The 24,165-nt window shown below is 39.2% G+C and overlaps 1 protein-coding gene across 3 annotated transcripts in view; it reads left to right on the top strand.

The window, feature by feature from the left end:
* The window catches only part of CEP83 (centrosomal protein 83), a 141,260-nt gene that overhangs the window by 76,620 nt on the left and 40,475 nt on the right, over window positions 1–24,165 (top strand). For all 3 annotated transcript variants that reach the window (XM_069095175.1, XM_069095176.1, XM_069095173.1), the window contains exons 6-7: window positions 13,496–13,747; window positions 20,394–20,525. In XM_069095175.1, coding sequence (XP_068951276.1) covers window positions 13,496–13,747; window positions 20,394–20,525 — 384 coding nt within the window. The remainder of the gene's footprint in view (window positions 1–13,495; window positions 13,748–20,393; window positions 20,526–24,165) is intronic.

Raw genomic sequence — 24,165 nt, 5'->3', positions numbered from 1 at the left:
AGTAACTGTTAATCCATATGTGTTTTTCTTTATCTCTACAAAATCTCTATGAGAGTAATTTATACATATATTAAGGCTGTCCTTGATGCAGACATGAGAATGTGAGAATGGAACAGACAAGATTTAAAATTAGTGATAGACATCTTTTGTTTTTGTATCACCTTCAGATATCATTCCCTACTCCCCCTCTAGAGGAAGAGGAAATGCAAATTGGTACAGCATAACTAACCATCAACCAAGTATAATTTTATATGATCTTCCACTTGGTCATTATAGTACGCAGCATTCAGTTTTGATTTCTGTTATTCTTGTTCTTGTCACTTTATACCATATTATATGTGTTTGTTTTTCTGGTTCTGCTTATTTCATTCTGTACCTATTACCTACCAGAATTTGAGTAAGTTAACATTTTTTAAGAATCTGCAAATTGCTTATTTCTTTAGGTTTTTCAGCATTATACTTATTATTTATCACAAAGTGTTTGAATTTTTAAGTTGATTTATTCTCTTAGCATCCCACTAACATTTATGTAATATATTTTAACCTACAGTACAAATATGTATTTTAAAAATTTATTGATTTTAACTTATTTTATTTATTAAGCTATTTTTAGTCATGGTCTCCTCTTTTCATGGACCCATTCAGGGTTTTCTTGGCAAAGATCCTGGAGTGATTTGCCATTTTCTTCTTTTACAGTTAAGGAGACTGAAGCAAATAGGGTGAAGTGACTTGCTCAGGGTCACACAGTAAGTGTCTGAGGCTGTTTTTGAACTAAGGTCTTCTTGACTCCATGCTCAGCCCTCTGTCTACTGTTCTATCTTGCTGCCCCAACCAGCAGTGTAAGGACCAGAGTATATCTATTATTATATGTTATGATTATTGTCAATATTGTATCTATTATCTTATATTTAAGCGTTCTATCTTTAGAGATTCTGATTCTAAGAATTGGACATTCAAATAGGCATGCAAAATTGTGTATTATGATAATTTTCCTATATTGCTGATCACCCTCAAAGCAGGAACTGTGCTTCATGAAAACATTTTATCTCTTTGGCCTAGCATAGTGAGCACATACCAGGTATTTAACAGATATTGTTTGTTGTCATCGTTAGCTCTAGTGAAAAATCACCAAACCAGCACTCAGAAAGTCTAAATGTGTATCTCAGCCCTGCCATTCATTAGCAGCGTGACTTGCGACAAGACACTTATTAGTAAAGATGACGTTTCTCACCTGGCTATTATGAAAATCAGATTAGACCGTGGTAAAATACTGTGTAAATGTGAGGTGATGATGCTGGTGCTGATCACAACATGTGTGGTCACAACAGCAGTGACCACAGTAAGAAATTTAGAATGTTTGAAGGATTACAGTAAGCTTAAAAAAAACCCTGCAAGGTAAAAAGCAATTTTCTTATGGGAAATAGTAATAATTTATTTCTTAATCTCTTAGAATCTGTGATTTCATCAGTGTGGGTACTTCATCAACAGGGCTCATTAGCCTCTGTGAATTAGTGAGTAGCCTGAGAGAATTGATATGATTGAAAAACTTATCACTTTGTGGTCTGTCTGGGGCTCAGTTTTTTTTTGTATTTAGCTAGTCCTGCCTTTGATTATATTTAGTCCATCACTGTAGGGTTTGTGACAGTCTTATGATGAAGAGCCTCTCTGAACTGACCCATGTTGGTCCCTGAATGACAGGCAGCTAGTGCTTACATGAAACCTTTCTGGCTGGGTAGGACCTGTCAGGGCTCGCATTTTGTTGCGGTCGCCTTTGAGAACCCAGGTTCACTTTCATACAACATTGAGCCATTGGAGTAGAACTTTAGTGGAGGAGTAGTAGATTTATAGATGCTCACTAGGAGCTGAGTACTTTGCCAGAGACTAGAGGATGCATATTTAGTAAGAGACAGTCCCTATTCTTTTTTTTTTTTTTGGCTTTTTGGAGGGCAATTGGGTTTAAGTAACTTGCCCAAGGTCACACTGCTAGGTTTTTTGTTTGTGTGTGTTAAGTGTCTGAGGCCAGATCCAAACTCAGGTCCTCCTGACTCCAGGGCCCACACTCTACTCACTGCGCTACCTAGCCACCCCGACAGTCCCTATTTTTATTGAGAGCACAATACAGTAGGGAGATGCAGCACATACAGAAATGAGTATAATAAATGTTTAACAAGATAATTTCAGAAGAGAAAATGCATTTTATGAGGAGCTAGCCAAGAAGGATCGCTTCTGTTATCAGATGAGATGGGACAGGACAATGTGTCACAGAATCACAGTTGGAAAGTACATCAGTGTCCCTTTAATCCAACCTCTAATCCAAACAGAATCCCCTCCCTAACTTACCCAGCAAGTCCCCATCCAGCCCCTGCTGGATGACCTCCAGTGAGAAGGACCACCCACTTCTTAAGCATTGTTCTACTTTTGGGGAAGTTGAGAATGTTAGGAAGCTTTTCTTAATATCTAATCAGTCAATAAATGTCAAGGGCCTAGCATGTGCTAGCCACTGTGCCAAGTGCTGGGGATAGAAAAAGAGGCAGAAGATCATCCCTGGCCTCAAGGAGCTTATGGAGGAGGAGCTTGTAGAGGAGGCCTTAATTTGTTCCTTTGCTACTCTTAGGTTTGCCTTCTAGTATAGAACCTGGGGCAAAGCAGAGCTAGTGTAATCTCTCTTCTATGTGACCTTCAGATTCTTTTTTTTTTGTTGTTGTTTTAAAGCAATTGGGGTTAAGTAACTTGCTCAAGGTTACACGGCCAGTTATTTCTGGGTGTGGTGCTAAGTATCTGAGCCCAGATTTGATCCCCAGGTCATTCCGACACTGGAGCTGGTGCTCTTACTTGCTGAGCCACCTGGCCGCCTCTAAGCAATTGGGGTTAAGTAACTTGCTCAAGGTTACACGGCCAGGTGTTTCTGGGTGGGTGCTAAATGTCTGAGCCCGTGATTCAATCCCCTAGGTCATCCCAACACTGGAGCCAGTGCTCTTACTTGCTGTGCTACCTGGCCGTCCCTACCCTTCAGATTCTTAAAGATAGCTATCATGCCTCTCCTCCCACTCCCTCCAAGTCTTCAGGCTAGACATTTCCTTTTCCTTCACCTGATCTCCATGGCATCATAAATCTGTAGACTCAGGCCTGGAAGGGAACATGAAAGTTGTTGAATTCACCCCCTCATTTTATGGATGAGGAAATCAGGGACGTTCAGTAACTTGAGGGTTATTGAGGTGGCAGAGAAGAAAGTAGTAGTGCCAGAATGTGAATTCTGATTTCACAGGTCTTATCATTGTACCATGCTGCTTCATAAAGCATGAACTTGAAGCTTTTATTGTGTTTTTTAGCTTATCAACATCCTTTCTAAAACATGCCACCCAAAATTGAACACTGTGTTCTAGATGTGCTTAGACCAGGGTTCTGTTACAGTAGGACATGTCCCTCTTTATTTCTAATGCTAGAATTATCTTGATATAGCTTAGAGATCTCATCTTTCTTGGCTGCCATGTCCCACTTCTAATTCTTGAGTTTATAGTCCAATAAAACTTAAAGATCTTCAGATGAACTGTCTTCTCCATCTTATACAATTCTTTGCATCATCATCATCATCATTATAGCTAGCATTTATATTGCATTTTACAATTTGCAAAAACATTTTGCAAATATCTCATTCCTACAAAACCCTTGAGGAGTAGGTTCTATAATCCTGTTTTACAAATGAGGAGACAAGCAGAGGCTAAGTGACTTGCTAGGGTCACAGAGCTAGTGAGGCCTCAAATCTGAGGCCAGATTTGAATTCTGATCTTGAAGATTTCAGTTCCAGCACCCTACCCACTTTGCCACTTCGCTAGTGTAACACTTTAAATTTCCTTATATTAGATGCCATGGTTTCATTTCTCAAATGTTTTTGAATTCTGGCTCTGTCATCCAGTGTCGTGCTTCTTTCCCAGTTTTGTATCATCTACAGATTTTACAAATAGATTTTTATAAAACTGGGGACAGGACTGATAGATGCATGTGGAACATTGCACTGGAGACCACCAGCTAAGGTGACATGGAACCTTTAATAACTACTTTTTTGGGTCCAGGCATTTTAACTCATTCTGAATTAATCTAGTCTGTCTCTCTCTTTTTCTTTTTCTTTTTTTTTTTGCTTTTTTGGAGGGCAATTGGGGTTAAGTGATTTGTGCGAAGTCACACAGCTAAGTTTTTGTGTTAAGTGTCTGAGGCCGGATTTGAACTCAGGTCCTCCTGACTCCAGGGCCGGCACTCTATTTGCTGCACCACCTAGCCGCCCTTGTCATTTTTTTCAACAAGAATAATGTATATCAAATGCTTTACTAAAATGTAGATAAACTGTATGTATTGGATTTCCAGTCTACCAGGTTATTAATCTTGGCACAAAAAGGAATAGGTGTGACCTCTACTTCATGAAGCCGTGGTGGCTTTCTGTGATCACTGGATCCTCTTATAGATTTTTACTCACCATCCATTTAGTAATCTATTGTAGCATTTCACCCAGGAATTGAAATTAAGCTTACTGAAATATAGTTTGAAAAGTTCCTTTTCTTCTCTTATTTAAAAAAATCTAGACATTTTGTTTCCCTTAGTCCTATGGTATCTCATTCTCCATAGTTCTTCAGAAATCACTGACAGTGGCCATGTGAACCAGGTAACATGAATATATTAAGGATAGCTAGATACTCTTTTAATATCTCTCAACTGATTGTGGTTATCAAGTCCCGTTTTTTCCCATTTTTTCCAGCACAAAGATTATTCAGAGAAAACAGAAACAATAGTTCAGCAGCTCTGCCTTCCCAGTGTCATCAGTGATCATTGTAGCTGCCACCATAAGCAGTAGTCTTTTCCATTCTTTGAACCCCTTCTTTTCCTCGGTATAGTTGAAAAGAACTTTAAGAAGCCTCTTTGTTATCCTTAACATTGTCTTCACCAGCCTCAGCTCATTTTGATGAGGGTTAGTACTCCTGACACTCTTTTTAGGGGACTCTGCCATGCTTTTGTTGTCATTGTCCATTGTCTGCCCATGTGTCTGTCTTTTGTAAGTTACCTTTTAAAGATCATGAGTGGATGATTTAGTTCACTGCATCAGGAAAGGTTAGGCAGTGGCATTTGAGTTAGATATTAATACATGGGTGGGATTTCGGTAGGCTGAGTTGGGGCCTGTTATTTCTGGGAGTCGAGAATTGAATGCACAAAAGTATGGGACTAGGACAGTATAGGAAGGATCCAGGGGATGCTATTGACTGGTATGTAAAAGATGTTACAGTGTACTCTAACATAAGATTGCACAGGTAAAGTGGCTTCAGCTTGTGTCAGCTGACTGCAAGGCTGAACCTCAACTTCAGTCCATATTAAGGAGTCCCAATTCCAGCCAGTACTGACTTCGTGATTCTGATCAAGTAGCATCACCTCGTCGTGGGTGCCCCGGGTGACTCGTACAGGGTAGGAGTTGCTACTCTGCTGTAGAGGCTTTTCCCAGGGGGAGCTCTCTATCCCAATGAATCACAGTTCCAGTCATCCCTTCTTTTCACCCATCATCCCCGATCTACCCGAATGAGGAATAATTGAAGGATTTTGTACAGAAACATGATGATCAGCTAAAGATATGGAGGCAGGAGGGGCTCATAATCCTTAGTGTTCCAGATGTAAGATAATAGGGTCTATACTAGCATGGGAGCACTTAGCCTAGAAGGGAGGAGCTTGATACGGGAGACTGAGGCAGGATCACTAGGCCTTGGCATTACTTGGATGTAAAGGTGACTGAGTATCAATGAATTAGGAAAAGTAAAGGCTTTGGACGTGATTGTAAAGCCTTGTGGTAGTCAGGAGAGAGGTAAAAACAAAGGAAGAGAAACTTGTCTGGCTCTCTCAGATGGGAAGAGGGAGGAATAACTATGGTCAGTAAAAACTTATTTAAAAAAATAAAAGGAGGAGCTCATTGTATCCTGAATAAGCCCCTATGGTACAGTAGAAAGAATGCTGGATTTGGAGATAGAGGATTGGGTTCCTCTCCAGTTCATCTACTCACTATTTCACTCTTGGTGCCTTGGACCATTTTCTCCTACTCTGTAACAGAATTGTTGATTTGTATTGGTGGAGAGCATTTCCACACTGAGAGTTCCCTACTCTTATGAAATCACAGGTCTGAACCAAAAGGAAGAAAGCAAAATTAACTGAGGTTTTGCCTTCTAGAAAACTGAAATTCGTTTCTAGCCCTCACCCTGATGTCAGAGCTAAGTCAAAATTATTTATGAAGGAGAAAAACAACTGAGATATTGTCCCCATTTGCTGGGGGGTGGGGGGTGGTTTAACTTATTTATTGGGAAGCATATTAAAAAAAAAAAACTAATCAGAATTTGGAATGGTACAAAGGAAATTGGGTTTGGAGCCAGAAGTCCTGGATCCAGATTCCATCTGTCCTGCTCACTCCATGTGAGACTTTGGGCAAGTCTTTCAACCTCTGAACCTCAGTTTCCTCATCTAAAATGAAAAGATTGGAGTAGATGACCTCTGAAGTCCCTTCTGTCTCTAAACCAGTGTCTTCTCTGCCCTCCCGAAGGTCACCTTTGACTTTTTCATAGTTCTAATCATTAGAAAGTTTTTCCTTGTATTGAGCTGAAATATACCTCTGTGTCACCTAGTTCTGCCTCTGATGCAAAATGGCATGAGAGCTCTTCAGATACCTGAAGACAGTTATCCTATCTCTCCCTGCCCCCACCTAGCAGTTGTCTTCTTTCCATGTTTAACATTTCCACTTCCTTTAACTGACCCTCTTAGAGACTGCGCTCTAGACCCTTTGTCCTGTTGCTTTCCTCTGAGCACTGTCCAGGGTCCAGCTCATCAGGACCCTTCCTGCAGCGTGGCACCAGACCTGCTTGTTCTCCACATGTGGTCTAATAAAGGCTTCTTGCAGAAGAACTGTTTTCCCTCTGGTCTCGGCCCTCAGCTTCTTGTGCAGCCTTAGATCACATTACCTTTCTGGGTCCCTTTTGTTACCATGGCTTGCTTTAAGCTTGTCCTAACTTTTTTTCAGATGCTATACTCTGTAGCTCCTTTTCATCTTGTGCTAGGTTAAGTAGATGGGATTTCTAAGGAAGCAAGCATAAGTAGAGAGTAGATGAGGGCTACAGAGACAGCCTTGGGGAAACCTAACAGTAAGGAGACACAACAAGAGAAAGGAAGTGCCAGTGAAGTGGACAGAAGGATCCAGTTGGGAGAGGATGGGAACCATGAGAACCACGGGAGAACAGAGGACAAGGAAGACTGTTCAGTTTTGTAGAGATGTCAAGGAGTTATTAGCTTAAGGAAAGTGGTAGCTTTGGCAACCACTTGTGACCTTTGAAAAGGAAGTTTCAGTAGAGGAGCAGGGATGAAAGCAAGGTTGCAGGGAAGGAGGCATAGATGACAATTAAATAGTCCAAGCAAGTTAGTAAGGGCAGAGGAAAACTTTTAGTGGGTTTGAGAGACCTAACTATGATTGTGCATGGATGAGAAGGAGCCTTTGGAGAGGATGGGATTTGGAGATGTATGAAAGAAAGGATTATTGATAGAGTAAAGCATGAGATCAAGGGTGCAGATATCACAGATTGGCCTTCCTTTGAGAACAGGGGAGGGGGAGAAGGAAATGAAAATGGATGATATTTTAGATGTGGAGGAGGGGAATGTGTATCATCTATATGGCATTAAAATGAGATTCAGAATGTTATGAGTTGCTATTGAGAGTATACTTGTATTCTGATTAATATTACACATTTAAAAATCTGGAGATCTTCTTACAAATGCTTATATTTGTGTTAAAGTCTTATTTTTTTCTTGTTTTGTTTGTTTTGAATTTATTCATTTACTTTTAGTTTACAACATTCAGTTCCACAATTTCTTGAGTTTCAAATTTTCTTTTCCTCCCCCCTTCCCCTCATAGCAGCATGTAGTCAAATATAGGTTCTACAAATACCTTCACAATGAACATTAGTCATGTTGTAAAGAAGGATTATAACCAATGGTGTGAACAATGAGAAAGAAGAAACAAAACAAAACACAAACAAGAGAGAGCAAATAGTTTGCTTCGATCTGAAGACTCTGTAGTTCTTTCTCTGGATATGGATATCCCTTTCCATCATGAGTCTTTTGGAGTTGTCTTCTAACCTTGTTTGCTAAGAGGAGCCCAGTCTATCAAAGTTAGTCATCACATATACGATGTGTCTGTAATTGTGTGCAAAGTTTTCCTGGTTCTGCTTTCCTCAGTTTATATAAGTCTCTCCAAGTTATCATTAAGTCTGTCTGCTCCTCATTTCTTTTGGCACAATAGTATTCCATTACATTTATATACCAGAACTTGTTTGGCCATTCCCCAATTGATGGGTATCCACTTGATTTCCAATTCTTTGCCACCATAGAAAGAGCTGCTATAAATATTTTTGTATGTATGGGTCCTTTTCCCACTTCTTTGATTTCTTTGGGATACAGCCCTAGGAGTGGTGTTGCTGGGTCACTGTTTGTTGTTTTTTGAAAGAGAAAAAAAGCCTGCTTCTGAAATCTGGTGGATAATTCTTTCACCAAGGAAAGAATAAATTTGATATGTATATTACTTGAAATTGGTTAGGGGCCAGTAGTGTCCTTAATTTCCATAATTGGAATCTCTTGTGAAAGTACTGGGAATTTTAATTAATAAAAGTTCTGGAAGATAATTCATTAGGGTACTTTGAAATCATAATTAATGGAAGTTGGGATGCTAAGAGTTTTAGATAAGGCTGAAGTCATGTTCTGTTTTCTGACCAGTTGATTGTCAGTATAATTGAGGGTTTGCTTTAATTTCCTTTACTTACTACACTCTTTTACTTCCTGTTTCACATGTATCAACACCTGGGCTTTATAAGATGATTGTGGGTCCAGAAAGTAACAGCAACGAGAAAGATTTCAGAGCACAGCCTCACTAATACAATCTTCCCAGCCCAGCTAATGCTTCCAGAATACAATTTCAGCTATTAGAAAATAATTAACATCCGGGTTAAAGCAATTGCCTCTTTCCAACCTTAGGACACTAGGGCATATGTGTATTTGAGCTAAGGAATCATGTGTAGTATTTGTGATTTTTTTGATTTTCTGTTATGACAGAAGTGACTACATACTATACTATGTACTATATTGTGCTTTGGATTCATTGTTTTTGGGAAAAAAATTTTTAACAGTATTTTTTTTTTACTATTTTCTGAGAAACCAATGCAGAATTTGTAAATATCTGCTTATATATATAGCTGATAGAAGTAACTATCATATGTATGTATATATGCATACATGTATTTGTATATGTAATTACGTTAGGCTTTTAGTTTATTATTTCTTTGGGGGAAATGCTTTTAATAATAATTTATTATTGGTTTCCAGAGAAACTCACAAGGGATTGGTATTTCCCCTGATAGTCTAGGGAAAAAAATTAAAATCTGTTTCTCTTTTCTCTCTTATAATGACAGATTATTAGGCATGACTCAGTTATATAGTTTGTTCTATTAATAACATATTCATGTCTGAAGCTACATATTGATGAGAAAGGGTTTCAGAACTTTAGATCTAATCTAGAGCTAGGTGTCATCCAATTTTGCTCCCTCATTTTTTTTTTTTTTTGCTATTTAGAGGGCAGTTGGGGTTAAGTAACTTGCCCAAGGTTACACAGCTAGTATTTTTGTGTGGGTGTTAAGTGTCTGAGGCCGGAGCCGAACTCCGGTCCTCCTGACTCCAGGGCTGGCGTTTTACTCACTGCGCCACCAAGCTGCCCCTGCTCCCTCATTTTTAGATGAGGGAGCAGGATTAGGAAGGGTAAGCAGCTTGCCCAAGTTCCCTAAGCTAATTAATGACAATGTCAGCTTAGAACATGGCTGTCAGAGGTACTAGGTCACTGCCTCAGGCTGCTATGTATAGTTGTGCTCTCTCTCTTTTCTTTTTGCTTTTTGGGGGGCAGTTGGGGTTAAGTGACTTGCCCAAGGTCACATGGCTACTTTTTGTGTTAAGTGTGTGAGGCCAGATTTGAACTCAGGTCCTCCTGACTCCAGGGCCGGCGCTCTACTCACTGCGCTACCTAGCTGCCCTAGTTGTGCTCTCTTGATTAGGGCCATAACAACTTTACATTGTGATGGAGAACATGATTAGGATGTCTTAGAAGTAATACTACTGAATGGGGAGTGATAGTACAACGCCAAAAAAAAAAGGTCAGGGACGAGTCAGAAGTTAGGAGAGGGGGCAGTGATCCTGAGTCCTTGGGGAGAGGGGGTGTCAAGATGAGTCAGCTATGCAGAGAATGGTCCTTTGTTGACTTTGTTTATTCCTGGCTTCCATGGTACAAACACACAGGTAAGGGAAGAGACCAAAGGTGATCAGTCATTCACATGGCAGAGTGATTATTAAGGCCTTTTTTCTTAGATATTAGCATCCAGAACATGTTGTTTATGTCATGGTCTATGGCCTTCTGCAAACAACACTGTCATGAAGCCTTCAGAGTCTCCTTTACCTATTATGATGTTATAGAAATAGCACCAAATTTGCGATCAAATGAGCTGGATTCCAATGCTAGTTCTGTCTCCTATCCCCTTTAAGCCTTATGTTCTAGACTGGGCATGATGTAGGCCAGAATTCTGGTGGTTTCGGCTTAATATTGGAACAAACGGAGACATTTGTAGATCATTCCACAGTTAATAAAAGGAGATTTACTTAGCCATAGTAGGTGGCTATAGCAAGGATAAGCATTGAGGACACCTTGAGTCCATTCAGTTGAGTGAAGCTTACATCCCTGAGATGCCCATCATTTTCTTCTTTTTTTTTTTATTAGTTTATTTATTTTTGGTTTTCAACATTGTAATAAGAATGTAGATTTTAAAGATCTTCCCTGCCCCTAGGCTAATGTGCACCTGAAGCCTGGGGTGGGGGAGGCTTGTTTTTCAGTAGATACTTCTTGATTGGCCAGTGAGTCAATAAGGTTGTTACATTCTCTGAGCCAGGAGAAGGCTATATAAGCCCTGATGTGTAGCTTTGTTTTTGGGACTCACTTTGAGAAGTGTTCTGTGATTTAATCTGAATTCTGGGAAGCCGTTGTTGAGAGTCCCCCGGCTTTGAAAAACCCAGAATGTGGAAACCCAGATGTTGACTGGGTATGGATGTAATGGTTGGACAGTTTGGAAATCTGTCTACTTGATGTTTCTGTCTTGATAATTATGCCTGTATACTTTGAGGTTCAGGGTGCTGACCTTTTCTCCTGAACAAGGTAAACAATATATGTCTGACTGATTAAAGTAAGCTTGTTAACCCATTTTGAGTTGCTTTCCTTTAACAAAGCAGATCCAAGAACCTGTGGTAGCAGCAAACCCTGAGGATGCGCTTGGGGTGCTTGCCGCTACAAACATTCACTTCCATAAGTTTTAAATTTTCTTCCCCTTCCTCTCCAAGATGGCATGCAATCTAATATGGGCTCTACACATACATTTCTATTAAACACATTTTTACATTAGTCATTTTGCATAGAAGAATTATAGTGAATGGAAGAAACCGTAAGAAAGAAAAGAAAACAAAACAAAACAAAAAAGACAATAGTCTGCTTCACTCTGCTTTTCAAGTCCATAGTTCTTTCTCTTGATGTGGATGGCATTCTCCATCATGAGTCCTTTGGAGTTATTTTAGGTCCTTGCATTCCTGAGAAGGGCAAAGTCTATCAAAATCAGTCATTGCACACTGTGGCTGCCCATCATTTTCCACCAGTCAAGCATCATCGCATTAAGTAGAGGCAGGCAACCAGGAGGTTGTGTCAGCAGCCTGAGTCAACCAAGTTCTGAGAATGGTCTTGAATACCTTTTAAGGAAAATTAGCCTATTTTGCATGGGACAAAGGATTAGGCTATTATAACTACCTCTGCCTTAGCTTTCTCATTTGCAGAATGAGGATAATTTTTTTTTAAAGCAATCAGGGTTAAGTAACTTGCTCAAGGTTACACAGCCAGTTATATCTGGGTGTGGTGCTAAGTATCTGAGCCCAGATTTAATCCCCACGTCATCCCAACACTGGAGCTGGTGCTCTTACTCACTGTGCTACCTGGCCACCCCTAGAATGAGAATAATTACAGGCCATCTTCACAGGACTGGTTTAAGGATCAAGTGAGATTATAATATGAGAAGTATTCTGGGACTGGGGAAGGATTAGAGTTCCAGTTTCCCCCCAAATGGTAAGAGAATGGATTCTGCAAACTCTAGGCCAGAGAGCTTGATTTGTTAACAAAGTTCTAGAATGTATTTTTAATAAAATCATTAATAAATGTCTGGAAAAGGCACTAGTGACCAAAGAGCATGCCAGACTAATCTCATTCTGTTTTATTGGCTGTTGTTAGATTGGTAGATCACAGGGATGCTGCATATGTAGTTTGTCCAAATTTTACCAAAATATTGAAGAAGTGGAAAAGATGGAGAAATATGAACTTGATGATAATATATTTATATTTAGAAAATGTTGAATGATGGGTCCCAAAGGCTAGTTCAGTGGTTCATTGGCAAATTGCAAGTGAGTTTCTGGTACTCCCAAGTCCCTGTGCTTGTTCCTGTGCTATTTAACGTTTTTATCAATTAAAGTTAATAGATGGCATACTTATCAAATGTGCAGGGTAATGCAGTCATTATAAAGACATGTACAAAGAGGAACATCTAGAGGCCCTAAAACGAGACATCCTCTGTACGACAGTGGAGAGTGTTTTTGGTTGGAGTACATCTTGCATCTCCCTCCCATCTCCTTGTTTTATGCCTTGGTTGGTATTAATGCACAGCCATTCTTGTGTGATGGTGTTATCTCTGTTTTCATTTATCAAGTAATCTATGATCTTAATATATGCATGAGAAATTGATGGATTGATGATAGCCCTTTGCTTGTTTTTGTAATCAGTAAGCACAACCTAGCTCAGTACCCAGCATATAATTGGAATTTAATAAATGAATATTTAGTGTTCTTTCCTTTTTGGGTTTCCTGGACTATACTTCAATTAATCAATCTACAAATCAATAATATTTATTAAATGACAATTATATACTGGACGTTAAGCTAAGCAATGAGATAGAAATCCCTCTGCATTAGGCCTGAGGTCATGTATCCCGTAAGGAATGAGAACCAAGTGCTCTTGATTTCCAGAGCCACGGCCCCTACTTTTCCCTTTTTTTTTTTTTAACTCAGAAAAATATTTTGACTTGTTAACAACTGACCAGGCACTCAGGTGAGATACAAAAGAAGCCACGTCTAATGGCTCTCATTATATATCTGTATGACTTTGGGCAAGTTTTTATTCCTTGGTCTGTTTTTTCATCTGGAAAATGAGGGGATTGGAGTCAATGACCTTTGACTTTCCCAAATTTTTTTATAGTAGTGACTGACCTTTTTATGTTTAACACAGTGTTTAATTCTGTTTACAACTCCTAAATTATATAATGCTAAAAAATGAATATCTTAAAGGTAAATTAATTCTAGTTATTCTTAGGTTTCAAGATTAGAGCAAGATAAAGAAGAGATACACAACCAACTCCTTAAAGTTGATTCCACAAGAGATAGTAAACGAGTGGAGAAACTTGTCCGAGAAAAGGCCCAGTTGTGTCAGAAATTGAAAAACTTGGAGGCCGAAGTAACAGAATTGAGAGCAGAGAGAGAGAACTGTGGCATGAAGGCTGAAAATGCCCAGAGGATTCAGATGCGCCAGCTGGCCGAGATGCAGGCGACTGTCAGGTCCCTGGAGGTAAGTTGATTTTAATTGTTTCCCAGTAGATTATACCATATGTGCTTAAAGCGCACTTGAAAATGTCTTGCTTTTGAGAGCATATATGTTTGGTAGACTCACAGATATATGCTGACGCATATGTGAGTTCCCAAGTGCCCTTATTTTGTTTAGATAAGAGTGAACTTATTGATTCAATGACAGTAGCTTTGCATTGTTAGAAAGGGGTTGTTGACCCTTTGTATGTAAATCAATAAGGTACCCCTCTGAGGTGAATTTATGTTTTTCTTGCTGTAGAGTATATTTGTTAAACAAGAAGAGATGATTTATTAAATGGTGCCCATAAAATCAGGTCTTCTCAAATGAGACAGAAATTCCATCCTATACAGTTAACTTATGCTGAATATCTCAGATACTTTAAAATTGAAAGTCCTTTTTGAATAGAAGTATCATACTTGCGTCTTATAAACAACCTCTGGTCAAAAGAAGTAAAAGTTGGCTTGTCTTTTACTTGACTGTCTTCAGCCAGTCACATCTGTGTTTTCAGAGCCAGGTGGTTGCTGCTAGGAGGGATTTGGTTCATCTAGATTCCATCTTGTTTGTTCCACCACTCTATGGTTCTTACTGCAAATCAGGCACTCACTCATTGGTTTGATTTCATCTGGAATACTATCTAAATCTTTTTCAACCCAGGATAGATGTAGTATTTGTGAAAAGTGGTGAGGATAAGAGTGTGGGTGGGTGATTTTAACTCATAGGCACAGTCCTGTAGAAGTTTTAAATTTGGGACTGCTTTGGCCGCAGATTGGTAAGAGCACAGTATCCATCTATCGTGCTTGTGAGTATTTGGCCATTGTAGATCTAGAAGAAACTGTCAAAGTTCTCATTCCCTTCAAGATCTGCTAGTTCAAGTTCATTCTATACATTTCCTCTTTTTCTTTTCTCTCTGCTATCCCATCTTTTATCATCTTCCTAAAGGACAGGTTAGATCCTGTCAGCTCAGAGGCTGTCAGTGATTCTTTTTTTTTTTTCATTTTTCAAATGCTTTATTAACTTCTGGTTTACATCATTCATTTCCACCAGATTTTTAGTTACCAATTTTCACCCTGTTTTTCCCCTACCCACTGCCCCAAAATAGCAGTCCCACAGGAATATCCCCTCCTCAAATCTGCTCTCTCCCATATCTTCTCCCATACCCGCTTCGATTTTTCCAGTAGGGCATGGTGGATCTCTATGTCCCAGTGCCTGTATATCTCATTTCCCAATTACATGTAAAATAGTATTAATAATAGTATATGTATATTTTTAAACATTTGATTTTAAAACTTTGAATTCCAGATTCATTCTCTTCCTCCTGTGTCACCCACCCTTACTGGGAAGATAAGCAGTTCAGTATAGGTTGTACATGTGTAGCTAATAAAACATTAAAATAGTAGATATATTGTAAAAGACTGACTAAATTTCCCTCCCTCCTATCCCACCTCCCACTTGTTCCACTCACTACTTTGATCCCATCCCTTTTCAAAAGCAGGTGCTTCCAACTTCCCTCCCCCCCAGCCTGCCCTCCCTTCCATCATCCCCACTCTCATCCCCTTCCCCCCTACTCTCCTGTAGGGTGAGATACCCTATTTAGTGTGTATTTCATTTCCTCCCTGAGCCAAATTCAATGGGAATAAGGTTGACCCATTCCCTTTTGCCTTCCTGTTCTTCCCCTCCATTGTAAGTTTTCCCTTGCCTCTTCTATATGAGATAGTTTACCCATTCTGTCTCTCCCCATCTCCTCTCATTATATTCCTCTCTCACCTCTTAATTTCACATTTTAAGTATCATCCCTTCCTATTAAATTGGTCCTGTGTCCTCTATCTGTGTATACCTGTATACATATATACACACATTCACATATGTATTCATACGCCCGTATACTCTCATATATATATTTCTATTCTCTTCAACTATTTTCATACTGAGAAAAGTTTCATAAGTTACAATTATCATTTTTCCATGTAGGAATGTTAATAGTTCAACTTTGATAAGTTCCTTATGATTTCTTTTCCCTGTTTATCTTCTCATGCTTCTCTTGCTTCTTGTATCTGAATGTCAAATTTTCTATTCAACTCTGGTTTTTTCATCAAGAACGCTTGAAAGTCCTCTATTCCACTGAATGACCATATTTTCCCTTGAAACATGATACTCAGTTTTGCTGGGTAGGTGATTCTTGGTTTTAATCCCAGCTCCTTTGCCCTCCGGAATATCGTATTCCAAGCCCTTTGATCCCTCAGTGTAGAAGCTGCCAGATCCTGAGTTATCCTGATTGTGTTTCCACAATATTCAAATTGTTTTTTCCTGGCTGCTTGTAATATTCTCTCCTTAATCTGGGAATTCTGGAACCTGGCTATAATATTCCTAGGAGTTTTTTTTTTTTTAAAGCAATCAGGGTTGAGTAACTTGCTCAAGGTTACACGGCCAGGTGTTTCTGGGTAGGTGCTAAGCATCCGAACCTGGGATTTTTTTCCCCAGGTCATCCCGATACTGGAGCCGGTGCTCTTACTCGCTGTGCTACCTGGCCACCCCTAGGAGTTTTCTTTTTGGGATCTTTTTCAGGAGGTGATTGGTGGATTCTTTCAACTTCTATTTTGCCCTCTGGTTCTAAAACATCAGGGCATTTTTCCTTGAGAATTTCTTGGAGGATGATTTCTAGATTCTTTCTTTGACCATGGCTTTCAGGTAGTCCAGTAATTTTTAAATGATCTCTCCTGAATCTATTTTCCAGGTCAGTGGTTTTTCCAGTGAGATATTTCACATTGCCTTCTATTCTCTCATTTGTTTGGATCTGTTTAACAGCATCTTGATTTCTCATCAAGTCATTAGCTTCCATTTGCTCCAATCTAATTCTGAAGGAATGATTCTCCTCAGTGAGCTTTTGAGATTCTTTTTCCATCTGGAAAATTCGGCTTTTTAAGGCATTCTTCTCCTTATTACCTTTTTGAGCCTCTTTTGCCATTTGAGTTAGTCTGTTTTTTAAGGTATGATTTTCCTCAGTCAGGCTATTGACTCTCATTTCGTAATTTTTTTACATTGTTCTTATTTCTCTTCCCAGTTTTTCCTCCACTTCTCTTATCTGCTTCTTAAGGTCCTCTATGGCCTGCAGCCAGCTTGTATTTTCCTTTGAAGCTTTTGGTGCAGGAGTACTGACTTCACTGTCTTCCTCCTGTTCTATGCTTTGATCCTTTTTGTCCCCAAAATAGTAGTCTAATGTTGGAATCTTCTGCCTGCTTTGTTTCCTTTGCCTGGTCCTGTTGCTATTCAATTACTTGACTTTTGGGCTTTTTGCCACAGTAGAACTCTGCTACTGGACAGGGGAGCGTCGTACCAAATGCTGGGGTTTTCTCAGCTGCCAGAGGTATTAGTTGGGTGCCCTCTGTGAAACCTCCATATGCTCTGGCAAGCTGGTCACACCCAGAATCTCCACCCTAGACCGCAATCCAGATCCAAGCAGGTTAAAGCAAGAGCGATTACCCCTCAGACTGGTCGCTTGGTCCCCCTACACTCTGCAGGCCAGGACGTGAAGTTGCTGCGTGGCAGCGGCTGTGCTGTAGCCCTCAGCGGCTTCTCACCCCGGGGGGCAAAAGCCGACGCACTCCCAACTCTTTGGTCCCAAAGTCCACACTGCACTGACCTCTCACCTTGTCCTTTGCCTTTATGTGTTGATAATTCTGGATTGCCACAGCTTCTGGTGATCTGGAGTCCCTCCAGCTGGCAGGTGCTCAGGCCCGCCCTGGGACTAATGTCAGTGATTCTTTTTTTTTTTTTTTAAAGCAATTTGGGTTAAGTAACTTGCTCAAGGTTTCACTGCCAGTTATTTCTGGGTGTGGTGCTAAGTATCTGAGCTGTATTTGATCCCCAGGTCATCCCAACACTGGGGCTGGTGCTCTTACTTGCTGAGCCACCTGGCCGCCCCTAAGCAATTGGGGTTAAGTAACTTGCTCAAGGTTACACGGCCAGGTGTTTCTGGGTGGGTGCTAAGTGTCTGAGCCCGGATTCGATCCCCAGGTCATCCTGACACTGGAGCCAGTGCTCTTACTCGCTGTGCTACCTGGGCGCTCCTAATGTCAGTGATTCTTCATCCCTGTTATGAGAACATAAAGGTTCTCAGCCAGGATGTATACCATTTGGCTACCATCTAACTTTCCATCCTCATTTCACACTATTCTCTTTCACAAGCCCAGCTTACCAGCCAAATTGGACTCCTAGTAGGTATTTTCAAAATTTGACCTTCTGTCTCTAACCTCCATGTATTTGTTTAAGTTGTTCCCCTTATCTAGAACACATTAACTCTTTATCTCTGCATCAGAATCCTTTGCTTCCTCTCAAAGATCAACTCAAGTGCCGTTCTTCCAAGAAGCTTTCTCTGATCCCCAGATTGTTAGCATGAGTTATCTCTCCTCTGTTTTCCTTGTAACATACCTATTTGTGTATATGTTATATCCCCCACATTGTGGGGATTATGCCTTGCACATTTAGGTGCTAATAATTTTTCAATAAAATACTTGATTTAAAGAAAATATTTTCAAACAAACACTTCATCTTAAATTTTCTTTTACTTTTTCTATTAACAATTTCTTGTCTCTCTCCCAGTGTACTTTCCACATGGGAGAAAAAAAATCAAAACAGAACTCTCATATTTTTAGTCAAGCAAAGCAAAGCCCCATGTTGACAGAGTCTAAAAATTATATGTGTCTTGAAGCCTGTTAGTCTCTCTACTCTCTATCAGAATATGGGTAGGTACCATGCTCCATCATCAGTGCCTTGAAATCATGGGTGGTCATTACATAGGTCCGAGTTCTTAGTTTTTCCAAATTGTTCATCTTTATCATTTTGTTATTGTAAAACTTGTTCTCCTAATGAGTTAACTTGGATTTACCCTCATGTATCCATCCCCATTGCAGTATGGCAGCAAAAGACTTTCAGATCCCCAAGGAATGCCCAGTTTCATTCGTGCCCATTGTTGCTGCGTGGCCTTAAGTGGCCCTTCATCTGTAGCAGTTGAGTTTAGGAATGGATGTCATTTGAGCTTTCAGTGGGAGGCTGCTCACTGAAGTGGTGATGGAGGACCTAGAGGGGTCAAGGAAGATGGAAGGCTCAAGAGAGAACACAATTTATGCCAGTGCTTAAGTGGGTCATTCAATGGAATTTAACAACCAGTTCAACAAAAATGTATTAATTAGGCAGCTACTATGTACCAGATCCTGAGCAGAGGAAGATAAAGAACAGTGGAGTCATGGTCCTTCCTTCAGAGTGTGATCAGAGAAGCAACCTTTCCTACCAAGCCTTTCTCTTCCTTTTATTTTTTCTTAGCTATGAATGGGAACAAAGGTAACACTGGGTGAAATTGTTTTATAATTTGAATTTGTTTGTTGGATGTATTCTTTACTGCTTGATAATTTTAATTACCTTGAAACATTTCATTAGATACCAATGAGGAATGAGATATACTAAGGAAGCTAATTTGCAGTGTATCTGGATGAAATTTACCCTTTATAGGACCCCACTTTTTTAACTTAACAATCGTGTGAAAGTATTTCTAAAACACGTTACTCCCTTCTTAAACAGAACATATGAAACATAAGGGTTCCAGTTCCATCTCATCTGCTCTCACCTTAAGAAAGTTACTTTCTGTCTGTGGATCTTTTTCCTTCATCTCTACAATGAGAGGATTGAAGTAGGTTATCTCTGAAGTACACTTGCGGCTCCAATTCCTTTGGACCTCCCATAATCTAGCCATTTCTCGATGAATAAGGGTATTCTTTGTATTTATCAATTTGATGAAAAGAGCATTGGACTTGGTGTCAAAAGGTAGATTCTAGAACTAGGCCATTGGCAAGTCACTTATCTCTTCTGAGGCTCAGTTTCCTTAACTATGAAGTGGGTGGTGGTTAAACTGCCTATTTTATGGGGTTGTTTTGGGCACATTGCTTTTGTAAATGGCGAAACTAGAAATATGAGTTATTCTTGGGGTATGAAGCAGCCAAATTGTGAGAAACTGTTCTCATTTACTTTAAAGGTATTTAGGTCTCTTTGCCCTTATACTAAAAACCAATCCCCCCCCCCCTACCAACCCCAGGCTGCCTTGCTTTTTGTCTGCTTTTTTTATACATTCCCTTCCTGGATTTCAGCCCCTGTTTTCTTGTTACTTTCTCTTCCTGCCTCTTTTCTAACTTACTGCTTCTAGTCCTCTGTGGAGTTCCAAACCAGATAACAAAGTTTATTAGGATTCTTTGTAAACTACTAAAAGTAAAGTATCTTTGAGTGAGGACCTAAGGACTGTTGGTCCTTGGAACATTTGTTTTGATTGCTTGGGCAGTCTCTTCCAGTAAGTACTAGTTATTGTCTGTATTTTGGATGATTGGATAGATATGATACTATTTTAGTACAATTAGGAAGCTTTATCTCTTGATTTTTGTTATTTATATACATAGGTATGTATGAATGTATATATTTGCTTGAGAATAGCTTTTGCAATTTTTCACATTTGTTACTTCTGCGTTTTGTTATTTATTGCTTGTATTATACCAACATACATTCTTCACTTGGATTTGTTGTATTACAGGTCAGTTATAAAAAAGGAGTAAAGATTAAACCTTAAAATATAATTTTGTTTTAACTAAAGGCAGAAAAACAGTCAGCTATGCTTCAGTGTGATCGAGTGGAAAAAGAACTACAATCAACTAATGAGCAAAACACCCTCTTAATTAGTAAACTGCACAAGGCTGAAAGAGAAATCACCACATTGACCTGTAAAGTAAGAGCTCTTGTTCATTCTAAAATATACTTTAAGTAGCTATTTTCAGACTGAAGAAAAAGTCATTCACCTTTCTTTGTGTTTTGTGAAGTTGCAAATACAGTAAAAATTCTTTTGCTGCTATAGAATGGAAAAGTGATCTTTGTAAATAGAACATTATATAATGTGTTGTAAGCAAACTCTAACTACATTCTCCATTCTTTGCATGTATTTTTATTCTTTCAAATGATATAATGGCTTAAGTGCCTTGTGAGCAATTTTCAGACAGAAGTTTTCTACTTATTTGTAAAATATGCTTTGAGATATAAAAACAAAAAATGTATCTTTGAGGCTTTCTTCTCCTTAAAATAATTTTCTCCCAACAAATATGTGAATAATGTAAATAGTACAAAGGTAAGATTAGACATACATACCTGAAACTTGAGAGAACAAATGGAAATTGGGAATATAATGATAAAAGCATAGAATTACAGAATTATGAGGGCCTATACTTGAGCAAAAATCCTCTTTACTGTATCCAGGGTAAGTGTGGTGCAGTGGAAAAAAATTATGGATTTCAGTTAGAGGACATATTTGAATCTCAACTCTCCTACTTACTACCTATGTGACCTTTACAAAAGTAATTTTAGCTTCACTTTACTTGTCTTTAAAATTAAATGTTTAGACTAGATCAGAGGTATCGAAACAGCAGGAACATTCCGCCCACAATACTCCAGAACCAGAGAAAAATATGATTGGGAAATATTTAACCAAATAAATAAAAATAACAATAGAACAGAGATAATGTTAAAATGTAGTTTTCTAAGTCAACATGTAGCCACAAGGAATCCTTATGTATCAGTTAAAGGTCCCTGTTTTTATTTGAGTTTGATACCACTTAAATAATCCCCTACATCTCTAAGTCTGGGACCTTGTCATCTATCTTAAAAAATTATTCTATTCCACATTTTTCCATCCGTCATTATTAGGAAGATTTTCTTTTAATTGTGTCAAAATCTGCCTCTCTGCAGCTATAGTGTCTTCTCTCTGACCTATGCACAAGCCTTTTCTTTTCTGCATACAAAATATCCATAATTTCTTTTTTTAAAAAATATTTTTTCTTTAAATTTTTTCTTTATTTTAGTTTTCAACATTCGTTTCCACAAGATTTTGAGTTCCAAATTTTCTATCTTGCCCCTAACCCCCACCCCAAGATGGCAAGCATACTGATTACCCCTTCCCCAAGTCTGCCCTCTCTTCTATCCCCGCTAATTTTCCCCTTACTCCCTTTCCCCCTGCTTTCTTGTAGGGCAGGATGGATTTGTATGCCCCGTTGCCTGTATATCTTATTTCCTGGTTGCATGTAGAAGCAATTTTTTAACATTTGTTTTTAAAACTTTTGAGTTCCAGGTTCTCTTCCTTCTTCCCTCCTCACCCACCCCTATGGAGAAGGCAAGCAATTCAATATAGGTTATACATGTTTAGTTATGCAAGAAATTTCCATAGTATTCATATGGTGAAAGACTATATTTCCCTCCATCCTCTCTTCACCCTCCCCCCCATTTATTCGGATTTCTCCTTTGACTGTGTCCCTTTTCAAAAGTGTTTGTTTGCTTCTGATTCTTCCCCCCACCCCGGCCCAAAATCTGCCATCCCTTCTATCCTCTCCGACTCTTAAACTCTTCTCCCCATTTTCCTCTATGGTAAGGTTCCCAATTAAGTGTGTATGTTATTCCCTCCTTAAGCCAAATCTAGTGAAAGTAAGGTTGACCTCACTGCTCTTCCCTTCCATTGTAACAGCCTTCTCTTGCTTTTTTTATGTGACATAATTTACCCTATTCTTTCTCTCCCTTTCTCCTTCTCCCATATAGTCTTCTCTCACATCTTAATTTTTTTTTTTATTTCATCCCTTCATATACAACTCACCCTATGCCCTCTGTCTGTTTATATATACACACATATAGATACACACACACACACTTGTGTGGTGTGTGTGTGTATTACCTTCAACTGTCCTAATACTGAAAAAAGTCTCATGAGTTACAAATATCATCTTTCCTATGTAGGGATGCAAGCAGATCAATTTCAATAAGTCCCTTATGATTTGTCTTTTCCTTTCTACCTTTTCATGCTTCTCTTGATTCTTGTATTTGAAAATCAGATTTTCTGTTCAGCTCTGGGCTTTTCATCAAGAATGCTTGAAAGTCCTCTATTTCATTGAATATTCACATTTTCCCTTCAAGTATTATACTCAGTTTTGCTGGGTAGGTGATTCTTGGTTTTAATCCCAGTTCCTTTGACCTCCAGAATATTGTATTCCAAGCCCTTTGATCCCTTAATGTAGAAGCTGCTAGATCTTGTGTTATCCTGATTGTGTTTCAATAATACTTGGATTGTTTCTTCCTGACTGCTTGTAATATTTTCTTCTTAACCTGGGAACTCTGGAATTTGGTTCTAATATTCCTAGGAGTTTTCTTTTGGGGATCCTAGAATATCAGGGCAGTGTTCCTTGATAATTTCTTGAAAGATGATATCTAGGCTCTTTTTTGATCTACCTTCAGGCAGTCTAATAATTTTTAAATTGTCTCTGTTGGATCTGTTTTCCAGGTCAGTTGTTTTTCCAGTGAAATATTTTACATTGTCTTCTACTTTTTAATTCTTTTGGATCTGTTTTATAAATCTTGATTTCTCATAAAGTCATTGGCTTCCATTTGCTCCATTCTAATTCTTAAGGAATTATTTTCTTCAGTGACCTTTTGAAGTTCCTTTTCCATCTGTCCAATTCTTCTTCTTTTTAGGCATTCTTCCCCTCATTGACTTTTTGGACCTCTTTTGACATTTTTGTTTCTTTCTGTTTCTTAAGGTGACATTTTCTTCAGTATTTTTTTTGGGGGGTGTCTCCTTTAACAGTCTGTTGACTCTCTTTTCATGATTTTCTTGTATCATTCTTATTTCTCTTTCCAGTTCTTCCTCTGCTTCTCTTGATTATCAAAATCCTTCTTGAGCTCCTCCATGGCCTATAACCAATTCATATTTTTTTGAAGGCTTTTGATGCAAGGGTTTTGACTTTGTTGTCTTCTTCTAGTTCTGTTTTGATATTCTGTGTCACCAAAGAATGATTCTATAGTCTGGTTTCTCTTCCTCTGTGCTCATCTTGCCAGCCAAATACTTGACTTTTGAGCACTTTGCCATGGTAGAACTCTGCTTCCAGAATGGAGAGTGCTATGTCCCAAATTTCTGGGGTTTTGCGCAGCTGTTGTCAGAGCTGCTTCTAGGTACCTGCCTCAGAACTCTCCACAGCCTCAACAAGCTCTACCACTCCTCACCCCAGGACCACCACCCAAGACTGCAACCCAGATCCAAGCAGGGCAAAGCAAGAATATCCTGCCTCAGTAACAGCAAAGAGAATCCTGCAGTTGCCCTCTGGACAGTAACTTGGTGCCCCCCTTCCCCTCCCCATCTTCTGTGGTCCTGGAGCTCGAAAAGCATCTGCCCTGCTGCCATAGCCACCACCTTCCCAGGGACAGGGTATGGATCAGGCTCTTCTCTCATCCAGGTCTAGCAGAGTTTCCCCACTGATCTTTTATTTTCTCTTTGGCATCTATGGGTTGAGAAGTCTGGAAACCACCACAGCTGCCAGTGATTAAGTCTCCTGGAGTCT

Source organism: Petaurus breviceps, unplaced genomic scaffold (genome assembly GCF_028583685.1).
Source record: "Petaurus breviceps papuanus isolate PSGF00001 unplaced genomic scaffold, PetGlider_PUasm1.0 225, whole genome shotgun sequence".
NCBI lineage: Eukaryota > Metazoa > Chordata > Mammalia > Diprotodontia > Petauridae > Petaurus > Petaurus breviceps.
Note: the sequence above shows the minus strand (reverse complement) of the source record. Positions and strands in the feature narration are given on the sequence as shown.